This window comes from Epargyreus clarus, unplaced genomic scaffold, assembly GCF_041222505.1.
Source record: "Epargyreus clarus isolate Ecla_fem2 unplaced genomic scaffold, WU_Ecla_fem_2.2 ptg000036l, whole genome shotgun sequence".
Classification (NCBI taxonomy): Eukaryota; Metazoa; Arthropoda; class Insecta; order Lepidoptera; family Hesperiidae; genus Epargyreus; species Epargyreus clarus.
The window spans coordinates 4,608,792-4,631,769 of NW_027332241.1; the positions used below are offsets into that span (position 1 = coordinate 4,608,792).

The 22,978-nt window shown below is 39.0% G+C and overlaps 1 protein-coding gene across 1 annotated transcript in view; it reads left to right on the plus strand.

The window, feature by feature from the left end:
• Window positions 1–22,379, plus strand: part of plx (PTB_TBC1D1_like and TBC domain-containing protein plx) — a 63,437-nt gene extending 41,058 nt beyond the window's left edge. Inside the window, exons 6-25 of the mRNA XM_073092491.1 lie at window positions 1,217–1,319; window positions 1,764–1,904; window positions 2,312–3,355; window positions 4,683–4,884; window positions 6,320–6,442; window positions 6,797–6,912; window positions 7,857–7,948; window positions 9,480–9,615; window positions 10,174–10,288; window positions 11,258–11,357; window positions 12,000–12,118; window positions 12,324–12,470; window positions 15,248–15,412; window positions 16,089–16,253; window positions 16,990–17,141; window positions 18,021–18,119; window positions 18,993–19,146; window positions 19,341–19,510; window positions 20,072–20,218; window positions 21,191–22,379. Coding sequence (XP_072948592.1) covers window positions 1,217–1,319; window positions 1,764–1,904; window positions 2,312–3,355; window positions 4,683–4,884; window positions 6,320–6,442; window positions 6,797–6,912; window positions 7,857–7,948; window positions 9,480–9,615; window positions 10,174–10,288; window positions 11,258–11,357; window positions 12,000–12,118; window positions 12,324–12,470; window positions 15,248–15,412; window positions 16,089–16,253; window positions 16,990–17,141; window positions 18,021–18,119; window positions 18,993–19,146; window positions 19,341–19,510; window positions 20,072–20,218; window positions 21,191–22,087 — 4,387 coding nt within the window. The 3' untranslated portion in view covers window positions 22,088–22,379. The remainder of the gene's footprint in view (window positions 1–1,216; window positions 1,320–1,763; window positions 1,905–2,311; window positions 3,356–4,682; window positions 4,885–6,319; window positions 6,443–6,796; window positions 6,913–7,856; window positions 7,949–9,479; window positions 9,616–10,173; window positions 10,289–11,257; window positions 11,358–11,999; window positions 12,119–12,323; window positions 12,471–15,247; window positions 15,413–16,088; window positions 16,254–16,989; window positions 17,142–18,020; window positions 18,120–18,992; window positions 19,147–19,340; window positions 19,511–20,071; window positions 20,219–21,190) is intronic.
• Window positions 22,380–22,978: the final 599 nt, after the last annotated feature.

Below are 22,978 nucleotides of genomic sequence, written 5' to 3' on the forward strand. Positions count from 1 at the left end.
GGCCGAAATCGGCGGTTTACGACTTTACTCCAGTACCCTTAGTATGAGTTTACGTTTGCTCGAATACGTTCAACGTTTACGAATTCGCTCATACAGCGCCCCCGTGGACCGTATCGGAACTAATTTTGTATGGGAATAAGATTTATAAAAGTATAAAAAGTTTATTTGATTTTACAAAACGACAAATTTGGTGACCTTTTTTTTCGCTGAATAATAAACATTTCATAGATTGTTTGGTTCTGACGACATTATTTTAGCAACTGTGTTTGGAGGCCCCCAGGTTCGGAGGCCCGGGGTGGACCGCCCCTCCCTTAAGCTTCTAGAGAATCGGTCCTAAGTAAAATAGCAAAGCATTAAATATTGAATTTGAATTGCTAACAATTTCATTCAATGTTTCTGTTTATGTTTGTTCTAATAATAAACGACTGAGTAAGGACTTGCGGTTTCCTGAACGAATTTGAACAGTAAATAAACATGATGAATATAAATTGTAGGAAATGAAATTTGTATTTTTAGTGGATGACAGCTGACTTATACATGAGGTAATCTTACGTACGTTTTAGGGTTCCGTATCCAAAAGCTAAAAACGCAACCGTATTCCTAAGCCTCCGCTGTCTGTCCGTCTGACACAGGACTATCTCTGGAACCGTAATATATAGAGAATTGTTTTTTGATGTGAAACATCTATAGCCGCACGTAAAACCGATTTCTGGCGTGGCGACGCACGCTATACGATGGTATATATATATATATATATACAGTCTATATGCAGTAGTGTGTACGGTGTGGCGACGCGTCGCCATGCGCAATCGAATTCAATAAATAGTCATCGTTATCTGGAAAAATATGGTAATATTTTATTTTATCATTATGACATATTTAGTTCCTATCACAATATGTTCTTTTCTGCATATTACTTTTACAAAATAATGTCGATGTTTCACATCTGCCAGGCGTCCCGTGACGGCTCATTTTTTTACAGTGTATGTATAAATATGGTCGCTGTAACTAACGTTAAAAATAAAAATCGTGGAGGGTTCCATAGGGTTCCATTTTTATCCTTTGGCTACAGAACCCCAAAGGTTTGATGTACCTAACAAATCGACTTCTGTAACTTACCATCAGGTGGACTGCACGCTGGTATACAACTTTCATTTCTTAAAAACCCGTCCCTATAAAGAAGCTTATTATGAACTCACATATAACCTTGTTACAGAACAACTGACGCCACTCCACCTCTAGTCAGAAGCCTCAGCAATGCGTCAGCTCTTACATCTTTGTGTGCTGATCTCTCTCCGTCAGACTCACACTTTTTCGAGGTAAGGTTTCGAAATTTCTGATGGTAAAAAATGCTTAGTATTAAGTTTCTGGTATTACATAAGTGAGATAGATCCATCGATGTGGACTCCTAAACGTTTTGGAGCCCGATGACGTCATCATATAGAGAGCCAACGGTTAATGTACTTCGTAGTATTCGAATCGCTTCGAGATCGCTGCTAAAGTTAGCTATTTAAGTTTTCACCTGCCGACGGATGCAATTAGACCCTAGACAAATTCTGCCTGAGGCACAGGTTTTTCGCTATCCAGGCAACTTAGCAAAGATCCACAAAAGAGACTCTTCAACACCCTTCAAACCAGAACACAACAGCACCACACTACTGCTGAAAAAAGGCAAAAAAGCTACTATAAGACAAGTAAGGAGGTGCGGCGGTGGTGTCTTTAGTCAAACCACCAAAGATTGTACTCCAAATTATATTTTCCAGGTGTTATACATAGGAAAAGTAAGGATTTCGCAACGGAAGGTACCAGAAACTTTAATAGACGATGCCTTACATAAGTTCGCTCAACATGAAGCGGAGAAAATCAAAAATCAACGCCGTCATAGTCTCTTATCTTCTACTGGGGTAAGTAGCTTATTTTGATAAGGATTTTAAAGCAAGACAAACATACATACCGTATGTTTGCCTCTCGCTCAGTTTTGGTATGTGTGAGTGAGAGAGATATTTAGAGAGAGGCTAATATTTTGTATTCAGGCAAGTTTCAGGCCGTAAATAGTTATCGTTTAGCTCGTTAAGCTTATTTATAAACTGAATCAAATTTGATAGAGTTTAACTCGAAGATATAAACCTTAAAATGTTTTTTAAGGCGTTTATGCCCACTTTTTATCTTGAGTATCTCAAAAAATGACAATGCTTGTGCCCAAAATATGTTCACTTTATAAAATTAAGCCCGCTTAGACCAAAAAATCTAACATATTCTTAATAATAAGTGTAGTATATAAATAATTACCTTGATTTTAACTGAATTTCAGACCTCACTAGACAGCACGAATTCGTCAGAAAACATCAACACTTTAAAACCTGACAACCCTACATTCGTCAATAATATACACCCAAGCATCATCCCTAGCACCACACCCTTAGAACCAGATAAGAGAAATACATGGAAAAGCGCCGAAAACATACGACAGGCTTCACCTGGCAACGAAGTCGATAAGGAATTCGATAAATTCAGCAAAGAAAGAGTTGAGAAAAACACAATAATAAAAACACCTACCCAAGTGCCTTTAGAACCATCCGTCTTAGTCCTCAATGTACCTAAAAATAATCTAGGCACGGTTAAAGAAGAAAAAACAGAGGATATTCATTCAGTTATATCTGAAACTGCGTCATCGATAACTCAGTTTTGTCAAACTAATATAAAACGCAAGGAGACTAATGATATTGTTATTAAAGAAAGTAATCCCTTTATAGACGATTTGAAGGATAAAAAAGAATCCAATGTAGATCCATTATTACATATTCCAGTTAAGACTAAAATTGAATTTGATGCGAAATATGTTACGAAAACTGATGACAAACAAGAAAATATAGCGAAAATTAATGGCAAACAAGAAATTATCGCGAAAACTAATGACGTACAAGAAAATATAGCGAAAAATATTGCGAAAATTAATGACAAACAAGATAACAATGTAAAATTTAATGACAAACAAGAAAATATGATGAAAAATGTTACCAAAACTGATGACAAACAAGACAACATAGTAAAAACTAATGACAAACAAGTAAATATGGCGAAAAATGTTACCAAAACCGATGAGAAACAAGAAAATATAACGAAGATTGTTACGATAACTGATGACAAACAAGAAGAGGCAGAAAAGATGGATTTTAAGGAAATACCAATAAAACCAATGACAGTACCTGAAAGGTTACTTGGGAATGAGATGAAGAAGGGTTTGGGTGATAATAAGCCCTTCTTGAGGGATAGATCGGCGTCTATTGGAACGCTGACGTTGAAAACACCGATAGCCCAAGTGATTGGTGAACAGAATAGGACTATGCTGTTTCAAGTAAGTACTATACGTTAGGTTTTAATTATTTTTTGTAGCAGATAAGTATTTTAGATGGTAAGTAGTCACTGTCGCTTATAGACATCTGTAACATTTTTAAAATATAGGAGTAGCAAAGAGCATGCAGTCCACCTGATAGTAAGTGGCTCCTGTCGCCCATGGACATCTACAATCAATCTGATAAATTTAGATTCCAATCTGAGGTCGGTACAGGTACGCCGCTACTCCATTTTTTTTTCTTTTTGAGGGGGAAACCTTCAAAAGGTACCCGACGCCGTGGGAGCGACGCCGGGTTATGTGGGATTTTTACCACACTAAAACCTCCCCGATGGCCGTCCTTGGCGCTTGTTGGAGAACTCCGGGATCTCCAACGGAACACAACCGGAGTCCTCCAAGCGCGATGCCCGAATCGGGCTCTGCCCTGGGGGAGCGTTCGCTCCTCTCACAACATCTGGTGATTACGACGGTATGCGACTACACATACCGCCGTCCTTCCCGGGGTCGCATACTGGACGGTTCGAGCTCCCACTCTTGCCGCCGGCAACCCTGGAAGCCCCCTTTTAGTCGCCTCTTACGACAGGCAGGGGATACCGTAGCCCTAGTCTAGTCCCGGAACTACAGGAACAACGCCGCTACCCCTGAGGACTACTTATAAACGCCTCGGAAAAGTATGGCTCCTTTACCACACCCTCCAAACCAGAATACAGCAGCGCTGCACTGCTTTTATAAGGCAGAAATAGTTGTGGCGGTAGTGCCGCCAAAGTCCAACCACAAAGGGTTCTACTAGCTAAAGAACTAAACAACCACCTAAAGGTCGTGCAGAGGAATTGAACCTCGATGCCCTTGATAGACCGTTTCAACTATTATCCTATTACTGCTTACTACTACTGTCATTAAGTAATTACCACTCTTTTATTAGCTTGACCTGTATGTATGTATCGGAATCTTTGAACTCGATTTTTACCCACTTTGAACGGTTCGATTACTTTAAAATTTTGAACACATATCAAGAACCGATAACAATACACGATTTTAATAATTTTACCACACTCTCCTCATCAGGATCGTCTGATCAGGATTAATGATTTTCCTTGTGCAATTTTAGCGTGATTTTTAGTTTTTAAACGGCCACCATACCGGTCTGACGCGCAAACGATCCCGGATTCGATCCCCGGCCAGACAGATATCTAAATGAATGAATTTAGATTTCTGTTTCTGGGTGTTTGTGTATTTGTCTATGTGTGTGTCCATGGCACTCACGACACAGGGAATCCTAGTGTGGGGCTGTGAGTGTAGAAAGATTTTTTTTATTTATTTTAATTTCCAGGTGGGTAGATCCGAGCTCCGGTTAATAAGTCCGGACCGCAAGCAGATCCTGCTCCACCGGGCCTTCAAGGACGTCGCCAGTTGTGTCCTCGGCAGGAGCAACAAGGAGCACTTCGGGTTCGTGTGCCGCGAGACCAACGACACGTGCGCCTGCTACGTGTTCAAGTGTGAGAGCGATGAGGTCGCTAGTGAGGTCGTTAGCGGTAAGTACTACCCTCAAAAATTAACACACTTTGACCCCCCTCTCAATTTGGCATAGAAAAAAAATCAGCGACTAGCTAAACTTTTTCCTTCGTCGTTTACGTCAGGTCCAATGCTTTTGGTCCTCCGCTCATGAACAAATTATATTGTGTGTGTGTGTGTGTGTGTCTGTGCTTATGAATGAATGAATAAACATTTTAGGTTCGCTAGTGAGATTGTTAGTGCTAAGTTACTCTACCGTTTTTGAACTTTTACTTCTCTAGGATCGTTTGGGAGGTTTTGAGGTTGCTAGTGAGGTCGTGATTGGTAAACAGTGCCCTCGAAAATGTTTTATGAACATATCAATGTATAATTGTGCGTCTGTATGAGTGTTTGCGCGTACGTGCTTGCGTGTGTGTGTGTGTGTGAGTGCATGTACAAACATAAGAACACTTCGTAAGTGAGCCCTTTTTTACTTAGTTTTTGGGGATGTTCGGGAGGTATTGAGGTCGCGTGCTGCGTATGCTGTATGTGTGAAAGAGTTGAGGTCGCTAGTGAGGTCGTTAGTGTTAAGTAAATCGGCAAATATTCAGGACATTTTTAACATATTTTATTAGTGTGTAAGTAAACGACAAGTAAGTGTCTGTGTTACATATGAGAGTAATGCGTTCGCTCGTGAGGTCATGTGATTACTACCCTCAGAAATTTTAAGTACTTTTTCAATACGCTTTATGTATGGACCTAATGTGTATGTGTGTTCATGTATATCTGAGTTTGTATGTGTATGTGTGTATGTAGGAACACTGACGAATAACATGTGCGCATGATACGTGTTTAAGTGTGAGAGCGATGAGGTCGCTAGTGAGGTGGTGATTGGTGAGTACTGCGCTCTGAGGGTAAGATTTATTTAATATGACGTATGATTGGGAGATTGTGTGCGCGTGTGAGTATGGATGTCCATGTGTGTGTGAACGATATGTCAATATACGTGTTAAATCTGTTCAACTAATTCTATAGAATTAGGTCGTTTAAATGTCCCTCTGTTTGTAAACAGGGTAACATTTTTTTGATGTGAAACATCTATAGCCGCACGTTAAACCGATTTCGATAGCGTGGACACCACACTATCGAATTCAATAAATAGTCATCGTTATCTGGAAAAAAATCGTAATATTTTATTTTATCATTATGACATATTTAGTTCCAATCACAATATGTTATTTTCTGCATATTACTTTTACAAAATAATGTCGATGTTTCACATCTGCCAGGCGTCCCGTGACGGCTCACATTTTTTCTCTTCATATTTGAGGGACTAATCGCCCCTTTCTTGTTGACTCCAACTACGTCAGTACTTTTGTACCCCCTTCCCTCCCTTTAACAAAAGTATAATAAAGCCCATGTAGTAAAACATATATTATTAAAGGGTGGAACCATAAAGTCTTGTTTCTTTTACAGCAATCAGACAGGCATTCGTGGCACATGCGGAGTTCCTCAAGAAGTCTCGGGAAAAGTCGCCGAACATGAGCTGTGAACATTGCCCCATGCTGTGGTACCATCGTCTCTGCCATGACATCGAAGGTAGGACTTACGATCTTTATTAATATTTAATCTTTCCATTGTGCCTATCAAAGATCGATGATGACGACCTGCATGGTGGAGTGGTTATCATATCGGTCATCGTGCAAAAGGCTTTCGGGTTCGATCCCCGGCCAGACAAATATCCGGATGATAATTTTAGATATCTGTTCTAAGTCTGGGTGTTTATGTTATCGGTATGTGTATTCATACACTTACCTTCACACACACTAAAACATACATACATATACTACGTCTTCTATACTACGTCATCGTTTCGTACTGAATAAATTTAAATGTAAGTTTCTTATGAAACAAAGAATCCTTAAACCAAAAAGCCAATTTTCGTTAACCCAGGAATGAACGAAAAGAAAACTCACGCGTTCATCCTCCGGCGCATCGAGCAGCTGCCTGATGATGAACAGGAGCTCATCATCACCAAGTATCAGGGTGGCACCAATCATATGTATGAGGTAAGGATGATGATGATGATATTAAGATGTGAGAGAAAACCCACGCGTTCATCCTCCGGCGCATCGAGCAGCTGCCTGATGATGAACAGGAGCTCATCATCACCAAGTATCAGGGTGGCACCAATCATATGTATGAGGTAAGGATGATGATGATGATATTAAGATGTGAGAGAAAACTCACGCGTTCATCCTCCGGCGCATCGAGCAGCTGCCTGATGATGAACAGGAGCTCATCATCACCAAGTATCAGGGTGGCACCAATCATATGTATGAGGTAAGGATGATGATAGAAATAATGTTATTAAGAGTTATTCAAATTTTATCAAGTTATATAAGGCTTTTATTAAGGACTAGCTGACCTGGCACACTTTGTACCGCCTCAAAATCTATTTACCAAATATATTTCATATAAAATATAGCCTATGTTACTCGTGGATAATTTAGCTTTCGAATGGTGAAAGAATTTTAAAAATCGGTCCAGTAGTTTTTGAGCCGATTCATTACAATCAAACGAATAAACAAAGATTTCCTCTTTATAATATTAGTATAGAAAAATGAAAATAAAAGAGTGATTGTGATCATAATAAAGTTAGAAATTATAAGGATACAAATAAAAATAAATATGAAAAATTTAACGTACTTGAAATTTATACTTTTCTTTCGTTAGTTATTTTATTAGTGTTCCTTTCATTATTTACTTACTTTGTTTTTTATTTTGAATTTCTCTTTTGTTTTTCCTCATTTTTCGCCCTTGTTTCTTTCATTCTTTACTGTTATTTTGAATTTCTCTTTTTTCATTCTTCCTTCATTTTTTCTTTTTTATTAATTTCGTTATCTCAACCTTCTGTTAGTATTTTTCGTTTTTTTTCATTTCTTTGTTCTTCTATTCTTTTTTCAAATCTCTTTTCTTTCGTTCTTTCATTCAAATAAACTTTTGTTGGCAGGTGAGTGAGCACAACGCGTTCCTGATGATGCTTCTCCGAGCGCACTGTGAAGGGAAACAGCAGAGACATGTTCATGATACCGCTGAAAATCGGTAAGACAGCTAATTATAAAATTATTTTATTAATTTAGTTAATTGTATCAAGCGTTACCTTGCGGAAATCCATGCTATTAAGTTAAGATTAAAACTACTTCGCAACAATCCGCTATAAATATGTATGATGGTATATATTTTAAACCATGCAGTATGTACCACCCTCCTTCAAAGGATGCGTGCAGATGCAAAAAAATTAAAAAATATACACCACCATACATACCACCACCAACACGTGTTTCGCTCCAAAACGGAGCATCATCAGGGTAAGTTGACTCTACTACTGTTAATCGTTAAGACTTAATGAATGAATGTATGAATGAATGAATGAATGAATGAATGAATGAATGAATGAATTTATTTATTTGTAAAAGCATGCGTTTATAAAGTAGTTCATACATAGTAATTGCGTTCGGCATACTCTATCGGTTGATCCGGTGTACAAATCTTTGTTTTATTCTTATAAATAAACATTATAACGATCGTTACCGTTAAGACGTTATCGATTAAATAGTTTAACTTCATGTACATACGTACGAGTATATGTATAAAAAGGAAACTATATAAATTGTACACATTCATTTCTTTTGAAAGTTTAAATTAAAAAAAAATCTTTATCATATCTTAACTATGAAATATTTAGACCATTTTTAACATTATTATTACCTATTTCTACCTTTTTTAACATTACTACCTATTTCTACCTAATAACAGCAGTGTTAGGCGCTGCTGTGTTCCGGTTTGAAGGGTGTGGTAAGGGAGACAGGCTTTTCCGAGGCGTTCCAGCTTAGTCCTCAGGGGTAGCGGCGCATCTGTGGCCGATCTCAGGTTGGAATATCTAATCCCATCTGGGGTTGATTACAGATGTTCATGGGCGGCAGTAGCTACTTACCATCAGGTTGACTGCTTCTCTGCTACTCTGATATTATAAAAAAAAAAAATATGTAAAATTTTATTTTATATATTAATATCGCAAAATACTTAATTTTAATAGTTTCTCGAATTTCTTTGCCGATTTTGACCAATAAAGGTTTTTTTTTTAAATTCTTACCTTCTCCCTCTATCTAGTCTCTGTGTGTGTCCATAGCACCCATGATACAGGGAATCCTAGAGTGGGGTACGAGTGTAGAAAACGTTTATTTTATTTTATTTTTATTAAATACAAAAAAATATAAAAAAAAGCAGTGATAGCCTAGTGGTTAAGAAACGCGGCCTCTCGATCGAGGGGTCCGAGGTTCAAATCCCAGGCACGCACCTCTAATTTTCAAATTTATGTGCGTATTAAAAATTAATTATCACTTGCTTAAACGGTGAAGGAAAACATCGTGAGGAAACCTGCATACCTGAGAGATTTATAAAAAAAAATCTTAAAGGTATGTGAAGTCTACCAATACGCACTTGGCCAGCGCGGTGGACTATGGCCTAATCCTTCTCATTCTGAGAGGAGACCCGTGCCCAGCAGTGGGACAGTAATGGGTTGATGATGATGATGATAATTAAATTATATACAAGAAAATTACATTATTTTCAGGTCAGAGTTCCTAAACCAGTACTTGGGTGGCAGTACGATATTTATGAAGGCTAAGCGATCCCTATCTAGCGGGTTCGATCAATTATTGAAGAGGAAAGCACATAAAGACGAGTTGAGCCCTCAGCCTACTAAAAAGGTAAGAATTTTATTAACTTTGATATAGTTAGAAGTTAAAAATGATCACAAAGGATAAGTATTTGACTTCATAAGTAAGTGGAATATATACATTGAGAGATCCATATAGAACATACATACATTAATACAAATTCAAACATATACTGAAGATATTAAAAAAATACAAAAGAACCGGACTGTTTTTAAATATAGCCTATCATAATCCCACAATTTAGACGAATCTAACGACACTACATATGTTAATCCGTCAAGCCGTTTGGGCTGTAGCGTGACAAAGAGTGAGACATACATACATACATACATACATACTTGAAAAACATTAACCTCCTCAGTCAGGTAAAAATACATACTTCGCACATAGTATTTCATACATACAGAACCACAGTACAGAATAATAAATTAGAGTTCTTTTACAAAACAAAACGGCCATATTTTCATTGCACATATACAAATACATACTCACACAAACGCACACACACACACACACATACTCATACTACTAAAAATCTCCTTTAAAGTAATGATTATGCAAACTAATAATAAAATTGTGTTTCCACAGGAAACCTCACCATGCCCACCACCGTTAGTCCTGGAGACATCATCAGAGCCGTCCCCAGACCTTCTGACCCCGGATACCGCTAGATGCAAGTCACTGTCTCCAGCCGTCCCTCACAGTGGTAAGAAAGAAAGAAAAAAAGAAAGTAGTTTGATAAGACAAATTGTAACACAATACAAGCAAGTAGAAAAAAACAAACTGTACGTTTACATACAAAATATAAATAAATAAAACAAACAATTCAGAATAAAAACACAAATTCTAAGAGATTAAAAAAATGTATGTAACTATGTCATACATACATACATACAAACATACATACAGGTCTAGCTAATAAAAGCGTAGTAAAAAAAGAGATAGATAAATAAATAATAGTATAAAAAACTAAATAAACACGCTTTTTTTAATAATCTGTGACAAACTGTTTTAGTCTGTGACAAAATCACAAATTGGGGAATTAATTAATCTAATAAGAATATTGGGAAACTGTTATCAAATTATTGCATTGTCATCGGTCCTTGGTACGTGTGCAAAGTTTCAAATTATTCAGAGTTGTGGAAGTTGGTGAAAATTGAGCTCAAAGATTCCGTTACATACATACATACATACATACATACATACATACATACATACATACATACATACATACATACATACATACATACATACATACATACATACATGCATACATAAATACAACCCAAGCTAATAAAAGCGTGTTAATAATAACATTATTATTTTCTAAATTAAAAATCACGCTATAACAGTTACGCCTTATTGAAACAAAAAGCAATAATTATTTGCAATCTTGTAACTTGCAGTGAACTTTGTCTAAGGCGCATGAACAATCTCGCCTCGAAAATCGGTAATCCTCAGGATGTTCATAAGGACAATGGTACAAAATTATTAAAATCGTGTATTGTCATCGGTTTTTGATATTTCAAAATTTGGAATTAAACTGAACGTTCAAAGTGGATAGAAATCGGGTTCAAAGATTCCGTTACTGTTACGTACATACATACATACATACATAAATCCAACCCAAGCTAATAAAAGCGTGTTAATAAAAAGTTATTATTTTTTTCAGACCCATACACAACCCCACCGAAGTCGACGAGCCTTGCGCCTGACGAAACCGAAGAAGTAAAGGATGAAGGCACCCCGGTCACATCGCCTATGATGGATATGTATGTATTACATTATAATATGCTGGGGTTTGTCTAGTGTCAAAAAGTTCGAGAATAAAGGACTTAAGGAACTCAAATTTAAAGTTGGTAGAACCCTTTGTGGTTCGACTCCGGCGGCACCACCGCCACACCTATTTCTGCCTAATAACAGCAGTGTTAGGAGCTGCTGTGTTCCGGTTTGAAGGGTGTGGTAAGGGAGACATACTTTTCCGAGGCGTTCCAGCTCAGCCCTAAGGGGTAGCGGCGCATCTATGGGCGACCTCAGGTAGGAATAACTAACCCTATCTGGGGTTGATCACAGATGTCCATGGGCAGCAGTAGCCACTTACCATCAGGTGGACTGCATGCTCGTCTGCTACTCCTATATTACATTAAAAAAAGTTACAGGTGTTAGGATTTTAGTTTTTTCAAATAACGAAACCTTTTTCGGCAAATTTCCAAATTTTGTTTAATCTTTTAGGCAAGGTATCACAGGTTTATTACTGAAAACGTCAGAATTAAAAGAGCTACAAACCTCAAAAAGAGCTACAATCGCGTGAAATTACATTTTTATAACACAGACTGATATTCAAGGTCAGATTTGTTATCAAGAACATCCCAAACAAAAGAGCTACAAAATGTTTTTTTTTAATTTTTAAACAGATTTTTGAAAGTGAGCGATTCCCGCCCACCGGCCACTGAAGGAGGCAGTGAACCGGATACCACATGGCGGCAGACCATATACGAGATGGTCGTACAACCACACGAGGTGCATGGTGAAGGTAAGACTAAAATGAAATGTCTAAATTACAGATTATTTAATCCAATTATTTAGTCCATAAAATCACTTATACTTTTCCCCAAACACCATAAAAAAGTGTAATTTCAAGATTGAAAATTTTGCGGTAAGGAAACAATCTGAGGGATGTTCGTTTAAATCGCACTCGGCTAATTAGTAATTATGTATAATAATTGTATTATTTTCAGGAGATCTCAACTCCCAGACCTTATTGGGCAGGCCTCAGTCCACGCCCGGGAAGAGAACCCGGGAACAACTCCGAGAGTTGTGGAAGATGGCTATTGACCAAACCATTCTGCTGGTTCGTATGGAACGGGAGAACGCCAGGCTGAAAGGTGGGTTTTAGTATTTTTTATAATAATATAAGAGTCGCAGACGAGCATGCAGTCACGTTATGGTAAAGCCACAAACTTGCAAAAAAGAAAAATGTTATCTGGACAATTTCGAGCGTGGTCAATTTTTGTTTTAATATAAAGGAAGTAATGCTAGAAAACGGGAAACATAATCTGCCGATTACCACACGTCGAAGTAGTGAAAAAAAAGTGATTTTGAAAAAAAACACATCCTGTATTACGCTATCTGATAGTGTCACTTTTTAGCATGGGGAAGTAATGATGTATGACTAGAGGAAAAGGCTATTTTTTAGGTAAATACATTATTCTTCATAAATTCTTATACTATTCTTTTTCAAATCGTCAGAATAAGAAAAGCCCTCTACTAAATCGTCAGATTAAGGGTTATCGTATCTAAAACATCAAGCTGCATTTGCCTGTATAATAATCTGACCCGCTCGAGTATGCCAAGATAGCGATTTTTTTGCATTTTATAGTCTTATTTCGTCTTATTAGAATCGTCAGATTTTCGAAAGGGAGCTTCGTTTCGTCATTTCATATACCCTCTGAATATCGGATAGTTTCCAGTAATTTTTTTCGACATTTTTAAATCTCGTACAGCTGACCTCCTGCAAATCGGCAGATTAACATATTTTCAGCATGAGCAGCAGAGATATGTGTACTATACAGGGTGCATTTTTCAAATAGGCCAAATCAGGGACAAATCCGAAACTATAAGGATTAGCGAAAAATGCTGAAAGGAGTTACGAGGCCAATTTTGATAAAAACTAAAACTGTCTAAAATCATTACTTTTTTAAAATATCTTTTTCCCTAGCCGGGAATCGAACGAGTCCATTTTGAAAAAAATACAACCTGTATATTATTCCACTATCTTATAGTGTCGCTTGTAAGGATGACATTCTGGAAAGTAATGTTGTGACAAATTAGAAAAAGGAAAATTTTGAAAAAAATACATATTTTTTCCTAATGTATAATCCTTAAGGATTTAATCCTTAAGCATAATATAAAAAAATGATAGAACCGAAGAATTTTTTGGTTAATCAACTAATTTAGCATGAAAAAGTAATAGGCTTGCAACGTGGCAACTAAGTTCCCGCCGTTTTTAGGATTTATTTTTTTAATAAAAATAGATAACTGATTAATTAGTAAATTCTTATTGTTTGTTGTTTACAACTTCGTTTCAACGTTAAATATCATTTTCTCTATTTCTTTGTTAAGTAACCACTCGGTTTTGACTCGAAAAACTCATTCTCGCAAATTGTCAACTTTACATCTGTATTAAACGATACTTTGCGCATAGCAAGTTGAAAATGTACTATAATGATCCTAAAAATAACCTTAACTAAGTCGAACATAAATATATATACTTGGAGATCAAAACGTCCGCTTTCGAATGACTTGAAACATTTGGCCACAAACATTTCTTGTTGAAATATATAAAATTAATAAATGGCGGGAATTAAACTGCCGAATTAACATGAAAAAGATGTATTTTCTTAAAATTGAGGTTTTTCCTTCAGCTTGTCATTTATCAGTATTTGATCCTTATATGTAACACTATCAGGAATTGGAATAATATAGAGTTTCTCGTCTCGAAGATACGATTATCGAAGGAATATAAAATATTTTGTTCGTTTAAACATTCGCTCTTCTCGCTCGTTACTTTGGCGATAATTGCCTCGCATGGAATATTTTATTGCGTCCGTGTAAACAAAATTTGAAAGCAATAATCGTATTTCGAGTTTTTATGCCAGTTGTTACCATGAGTGCAGTGCGCGAGGGTTAATGTTTAATTATATCTAATTTTTCGTTTAATTAATTTTTGTATTTAAACGGAAATAGAAGAAAAGGTATTAGGTTAAAAAATGGACAGCGAGAAGAAATGGTTTAGGAGCATCTAACACGTTGTCCTTGAATTAGAATTACATAATAACTAAACTCGAATGAGAAATCTGGCACTAAAACGATTCAAACTGATTTGTACGATACTCGTGTGAACTTCAAAATATGTCATACGAGATCGTGTTTATACAAGTCGAGATTCTCATAAGCAAGAATGTCCTTACTATAATTTCGTCGTATAAACAAACAGGCAATTATGACCTGGCGATAAGTCGTATGCGATCCTTGTATGACATAATCGTAGGCGAGATTTTAGTTCTCGCCTGTATGTAAACATTTTGATACGATTATGTTATGACGATTATTGCTTGTGATAGTTGCTTACGATTTCTCGACCCGAAACGTGCGAGAAATCATACTGATTAAACACTGCTAAATCGAAAAATATCATACAACCTTTTCTTCATTTTAATGTCTAATCGTCACAACCGTATAGGTCCCAAAGACGCTCGAGTTTGTACACATTTAGCATCGTGGGCTCCCTTACTATTATATTCATAATCATAATCTCATCATTTATAGTTTCGGTTTTGGCATTTTGTATTCAAATTTCATAGTCAACCCATGCAGTATAGTTTTTGACATATATCATTTGATATAAACAACGTTTCATCCATTAATCAGCTCGGTGCTAATCCACCTATATTGGGATCTTAGACCATATCAACGTTAACATAATCAGTTTTTATTTTTTATTAAAAAACGGCGGAAACTTACTTGCCAAATATTCGTCACCGGTATTGAAAAATAAACCTTTGAAAACGGCGGAAACTTACATGCCAATTATTCGTCATCGGTATTGAAATATAAACCTTTAAAAAAGGGCGGAAACTTACATGCCAAGTGTTTGTTGTAGAAAGCGAAGAGTCCTCAGCGGTGCGTCGTATCAAGCTGGAGTACTCGGAGCTGGGCGCGTGCGACGCGGGCGTGTGCCACGTGTGGGACTCGCTGCTGGCGCGGGACGCCTCGCAGCCCGCCGCCAGGGTCGACACGCACATGCTGACGCAGGCGGTGCGACAAGGTACATGCTGACACGCACATGCTGACGCAGGCGGTGCGACAAGGTACATGCTGACACGCACATGCTGACGCAGGCGGTGCGACAAGGTACATGCTGACACGCACATGCTGACGCAGGCGGTGCGACAAGGTACATGCTGACACGCACATGCTGACGCAGGCGGTGCGACAAGGTACATGCTGACACGCACATGCTGACGCAGGCGGTGCGACAAGGTACATGCTGACGCGGGCGGTGCGTCAAGGTACATGCTGACGCGGGCGGTGCGACAAGGTACATGCTGACGCGGGCGGTGCGACAACCTTGTTGGGTCACCTGACCTTAGTCGTCATGTATGATACAGGCAAGATACATGGCAAGATACAAGATACAATTGAACATTTACAATTGAATATTATTGATATTCGTAAAACAGGGGTTCTGGCAAGATATAAAACAATTTGATTTTAAGAAATGTCAAAACTAATTGTGTTACAAAACGTGGTAGTATTAGAATTACGCGTTAGATTTGACATAAAGTATGATGAATAATAATAGGTTTTTATTGGATAAGGTATACTACTTTTATTATAAAAATGTCCTAACCTAACCTAACCTAAATTAAAGTACTACAACGCGGAAATTCTTCTACTAGTATCAATTTCGACAAAAGTCTAAAATCATAATTTATTTCCAGGTGTACCCAGAATGTCCCGTGGTGGAGTCTGGTACTTCCTGGCAGAGCAGGCCAGTCTCCGCTCCCCGCCACCGGACGTGAAGCAGTTCCCGCAGTACCACACCTCCTACCACACTCTGTTAGCTGGATTGACGAAGCATCAGCACGCTATACTTATAGACCTGGGTAAGTTGATTTAATGTAATATAGGTATAGCAGACGTGCATGCAGTCCACCTGATGATAAGTGGCTAAAGCAAACGAGCATGCAGTGCACCTGATGGTATGTGGCTACTGTCGCCCATGGACATCAAGCAACCCTATAGAGGACCTGTACGTGTTGTGAAGGTAGAACCCTTTGTGGTTCCATTCCAGAAGTACTACCGCCACACCTATTTGCCCAATTGCAGCAGTGTTTACCGCTCCTTCGTTCTGGTTTGAAGGGTGTGGTAAAGGTGACATACTTTACCTAGTCCCCAGGGGTAGCGGCGCATCTATGGCCGACCTCAGGTAGAAATCTAATCGTATCTGGGGTTGATTACAAATGTTCATGGGTGACAATAGCTACTAACAATCAAATGGTTTGCATTGAATCTGATGGGTAGCCAAGGTCATCTGTAATCACTATCAGATAAGACTAGACTCCTACCTGAGATCAACCACAAATACGCCGTTACCCCTGAGGACTAAGTTGGTACGCCTCGAATAAGTACGTCTCTTACCACACCCTTCAAACCAGAACACAGCAGCGCCTAACACAGCTATTATTATACTTGTGAATAACAAATATATTTTATTAACTTCTTTATTACTCATTCTCATTTTATTCGTCGTTTTTATCTTCTTCTTTCTTTCTAATTCTTTATTTTTACGTATTTTTCTTTTCTCGACTTTTCTAAAAAGTAAATTTATTTCATTCCCAGGTCGGACTTTCCCCAAGCACTCATACTTCGCGTCAGCGTTGGGTCCAGGTCAACTAGCCCTCTACAATATACTGAAGGCCTACTCCCTTCTGGACCCCGACGTGGGGTACTGCCAGGGTCTCAGTTTTGTTGCCGGGGTACTACTTTTACATGTGAGTTTTTTATACCTTTTTATACGTATACCTAACGATAAGGCAAACGGGCTACCTGGTGGAAAGCAGTCACCGTCGCCTATGGACAATTGCAACACCAGAGGGGTCGCCAATGCATCGCCGGCTTTGAAGAAGAGCTCTTTTTGCACCTTTCCTGAAGCCCCACGTGATAGCGCTCAGGGAAGACCTCGGGAACTTCTTTCTTTATTACTTGCCTTATGATGTTATAAGCTTATGTTCTTCATTGTTCACAAGTGAATTGTGGAATATCAGATTTGAAGAACACAAGCGAAGATTTGGGACGCCAGTGAAAAAAAAAAGAAAAGTGAAAAAACGGCGGAAACTTAGTTGCCAACCTATTAATACTTATCGACGTAATATCGAAGTAGTTATTAGTAATTAAAGCTTAAGTATATGAGAATATATGAAAATAATAAGGTTAATAGGCAGGAATAATACATGGTGTGTATTTTTTTAAAATGAGCTCATTCAATTTGTAGGGAAAGTTTTGTAAAAATTTATTAATGCGGCCTTAGTTTTTATCAAAACATTCCTCCTAACTTCTTTCATCGTTTTTAGCTATTTCTTTTAGTGTCGGATTTGATTATAAAGGCCCACTTGGAAAATTCACCCTGTATAAATAAAAAAACATGTGTTTTACTACGTTTTTTACACCTTATTTTTGGTGCGTTTCGTAACACAGATAGCAGTGTATTTTTAAATTAAATTAAAGTCACGCGTGTCGATGTAACACATATTATTTCTCTAACCAGCGCCATCTAGTTTAAAAATAAGTTATGACACTGCATTATTGGTATACGAATGTTTTTGATGTTTCATACACAAATGTATGAAGCCTTATGGTTTACATTGTTTCAGATGGAAGAAGCAGAGGCTTTTATACTTCTAAGGCATCTAATGTTTCGTCGGGGACTTCGTAAGCAATACTTGCCGGACATGAGCGCTCTACAAGTTCAGGTATGTAAGCAAACGAAAATATTCTTTGAGATACGTTTTGAAAAAATAAATTTTGAGAGAGTGACTCGTTAAGACACAAATATTGTGTAAGAGATGTTATAAGAGAGAGAGAAGAAGAGAGTTTGAAAGAGAGATATTATGAGAAAGTGATGTTTTAGGAAATGATTGGAAAATTAGAAAATTTATAATAGTGGGTTAAGATGGGAAATTAATAAAGATTTATATTTTGAAATGACATTCACGTATTACTACAAAACATTATACGCACGCCCGTATAAACACACACACGCACGCAAACACACCATAGACAGAGAGAGAGAGAGAGCAAGAGAGAGGAATTGAGATAGAGAAATAGATGCATGCACACGCTTGTTTGTAAGTACACGCCACACATAAATACACACAATTACACAGATATATTCATAGAGAAAGAAAAACACGCATGCACGAACAAATACGTTAAGCGCTGCTGTGTTCTGGTTTGAAGGGTGTGGTAAGGGAGACATACTTTTCCGAGGCAATCCAGCTTAGTCCTCAGAGGTAGCGGCGCATCTGTGGCCGACCTCAGGTAATCAAACCCAGATAGGATTAAATATTCCTGTATATAATCCTATCTGGGTTTGATTACAGCTGTCCATAGCCGGCAGTAGCCACTTACCATTAGATAGACTGCATGCTCGTCTGCTACTCCTATTTTTAATTTAAAAAAAAAACATAATGCGTGGTATAGTCCCCGCCAAACTGCTAGTCCGCTCTGAAGTTGTTGCTCGCAGGTGTAGTCATACAATTTGCTATGGCGCGATTCATTTCTATATTCAGAGCGGACTAGCAGTTTGGCGCGGACTATACTGACTGACATGTTAACTATTCCAGCTGTACCAGCTATCCCGTCTCCTACGGGACCATGAGCCAGAGCTCCACGCGCGGCTGGAAGCGCTGGACATCTCTCCAGCGCTGTACGCCGCACCCTGGATGCTGACACTCTTCACCAGCCAGTTTCCACTTGGATTCGTGGTGCGGGTGTTCGGTAAGTTAAGTGTTCTTGAAGGTGCTAGAACCCTTTATGGTTCGATCCAGGATCGTAGGTAGAAATAGGTGTGGCGGTGGTGCTGCCGGAGTCGAACCACAAAGGGTTCTACTACCTTCGACATTCGAGTTACGAGGCATACAAGGTATTTCGGTCGAAATTTCAATTGATTTAACTGTTCTCTTATTCCTCAGATCTGATATTCCTCGAGTCGCTAGACGTGGTATTCGCCGTCTCGCTCGCTCTGCTCTCTGTACACAAGGACGGACTGATGTTGTGTGAGAGTTGCGAAGAGGCCGCTGAGTATTTGAAGCATAAGCTGCCTGATATGGACAAGATCATCTACGACAAGGTCATGAAGAAGGTAAGCTTTGTTTGTATATCTGTCTCACTCACTCTGCTGACGGTAAATAAGGAAAAACTGATTGTATGAGAGCTGCGAGGAGGCAGCTGAGTATCTGAAGCACAAGCTGCCTGATATGGACACGATCATTTACGTCAAGGTCATGAAGAAGGTAAGCTCTGTCTGTCTCACTCACTCTGATGTCGGTAAATAAGGACGGACTGTTACTAAGACCTACATTTGCGCCCCGGCAACAACGATAGATGCTGGTGTTAACGCCAGCCACGTGCCGAGAGAGCTGTTCTCAGTGTTGTTCCTCATGAGTTGCGTGCAGAACGTATACATGACATCTCGTGCCCTGAAACTTGGAACTGAATTCCCGCGAATCCGCTTTCTCTTGCTTCCAAATCCCAGGGCACAGAACCCGCTTCAAACGATACCTTGCGATAGCCTAATCTAACCTACCCTACACTACCACTCATTATTATAAAAACGATCAAGATACTTAGGTTTATATTTGTTTTTAAAAAATATAGTAAATTTATCTAAAATATACTTTAATTATCATCTAACATTGTCCAGGTCCAAAAGCTGGAGATCAGCCGCCAACTCAGCGACTATGCGGTGGAGTACGCAGTTCTACGCGAGGAGATGCCGCGCCTCGCCGCGCTCACCGACGACAACCGGCAGCTGCTGGCCGACCGCGCGCGCATGCTGGACGAGCTGGACGTGAGTGTGCACACACGCACACATACACACACACACACACACGCACGCACGCAAGCACACGCGCACACACGCACAAGCACACGCACACACACGCACACGCACGCACGCACGCTAGCACGCACACGCACGCACGCATGCACAAGCACACGCACGCACGCTAGCGCGCACACGCATGCACGGAAGCACACGCGCACGCACGTACGCACGCACAAGCACACGCACGTACACACACGCACACGCACGCACGCTAGCACGCACACGCACGCACGTACGCACGCACAAGCACACGCACACACACACACACGCACGCAAGCACGCACACGCACGCACGCAAGCACACGCGCACGCACGCAAGCACACGCGCACGCACGTACGCACACGCACACGCACGCACACACACGCACACGCACGCACGCACGCACACGCACGCACGCAAGCACGCACACGCACGCACGCATGTACACACGCACAAGCACACGCACACGCACACACACACACACAGACAGAGGGATACATGGATATATAAAAAGAGATACAGGGCGATAAAGCTACAGAAAGAGAGAGACAGGGAGGGAAACAGAACACAGATAGTCAGACAGAAAGATACACATATAAAATATACAGAAAAACAGACAGACAGACATGCAAAAACACTAAAATTCAAAATTAAACACCAAAACAAAAATATTAAAAGACATTTAGATACACACACACAAAAAATGATAGATATAAACGATGATGATATATAGATAAATGCGTATGCATTGAGCATCTTCAGCATTGAGTTCTTGCACATGCACAAAAATACACACGTACTAGTGACATTCCTGCTAACACACATAGCAGCGCAATGACTAACAACGCATACACCAAACAAACAAACAAACTCAAGCACACAACCACACAGACAGGTCAAAGACACATTCTAAAGTTACGCACAATGTTTCAACTCATCTATTTTACTCTTTACAGTCAGCAATGGACGCGATAACGAACTACCAGAAAACCCAAGCGCGTCTTGAAACCCAGAACAAATTGATGGAGCAACACTTAACCATTCTCAGCCGGTACATAACAACGCATTACAGACAAGATATGCCCGTAGAAGTAAAGAAAATAGTCCACAACTACAGCAAGAAACTATCATTCAGCTCCAAAATCGGTTTCAAATTCACGTCTAACGAAGAAGAAGAAGAACGAAAAGTTAAAACTGGTGTCAGCGCACCGAATTTATTCTCCAAAGTGAGTAGAGAAGAAGTTCTCAACGCTGCAAAAGTCGCAGAAGACAGAAAACAGTTCCTCATGAAGAAATCCCAAAGTGTACATTCGGGTTTGATCGCGAATAAAGCGTTCCCGATGAAAATTTTGGAAGAAAAAGGTGAACCTGAGCCACGAAGACGGGACAGCTTGCGTATAGAGACAATAGCTAATGAATCCTTAAAGGAAGTTGGGAAGAAAACCTCTGGGTTCTTCGCTAACACTCACGAACAAATACGACAAGAACGGTTCTTTGAGCAGCAATTAAAGCATGATTTTGATGAGAATCTCAAAAAGCTTGACGAAAAACTATCTCCAAAAACATCTCCAAGGCTATCCCCCAAGTCTTACTTAGACGATTTGAATATATTCCAAGGTAAACGCAGTATGTCGTTAAGCTTGAATCACATTTCGAAGCCTCAAGAATCCAAAAATGACAGTGGATTCGTAACGCCGATGAGTCCGAATGAGAATGAAAAGGATTCTGGATCGGTCATATCTCATCCGCTGAGCGATTGTGATGTAGATATCAAGTTTGATGGGCAGTCGACTAAACTGAAACAGATTAGACCGTTGAAACATAATGGGAGCGCTTTGAGTGATAATAAATAATTTTGAATAAGTGTTAAAGATGTATTGGTTGGCAACTAAGTTCTCGCCGTTTTTTAAATTTATTTATTTTTCAATAAAAAATAATAGTGGTACTTACGTCTGTTAAAATATTATTTTATGAAATAACCCATTTATCTAGTGGGCTACCTACAAAAGATCAAAAATCGACAACTTCTGCCTACTACAAGTAGTCAAATTAGTAGGCTAAAATTAGATAAATTGATTATTACTAATGGGCGTTACTAACCTATTCCCTCTTGTTGTTTCAATATAACTTCATTCTAACTTTTAATGTGATAAATTCCAGGAGAACAATACTTCCTCTTTTGAATGAACACATAAGTATAAGCCAGTAACATTTGATCATATGCGAAATGATTAAATTAAAAAAAAAACGGCGGAAACTTAAGTGCCAACCTAACGCTTTGTTAACGCACAGTAGTAAAATGAAGCGAGTTTGTGTGCCTTTTGTCTTATACGCGGTTACAAACTCCCGCATAACTTATTGGCCCTTTTGTAAAAATAGGGGTGAAACGGCTGACTTATATACGAAGCGAGCTTAGTCCTCAGGAATGGCGACGTTGCGATCGGCTTCAGGTAGAACCTCTTCTATATAGAATTGGTTACAGATGTCCATACAGTGTCTTACCATCAGGTGTAATGATATGCCGAGTCGGCCATTTTTGGTATTCGAGTACTTTAGTACTCATAGAAAATAGAATCGAGTCAGTACTCGAGTACAGAGTACTCACAATGTACTCGAGTTACTTACGAAGTACTCGAGTACTTTGTAACACAGTCCAATAGCACGAAAACCAAAAAATCAAACAAGAACAAATAACAACAAAAAAAAAATTAAACAAGTTGTTATTTACACAATTGCTGTTGTAT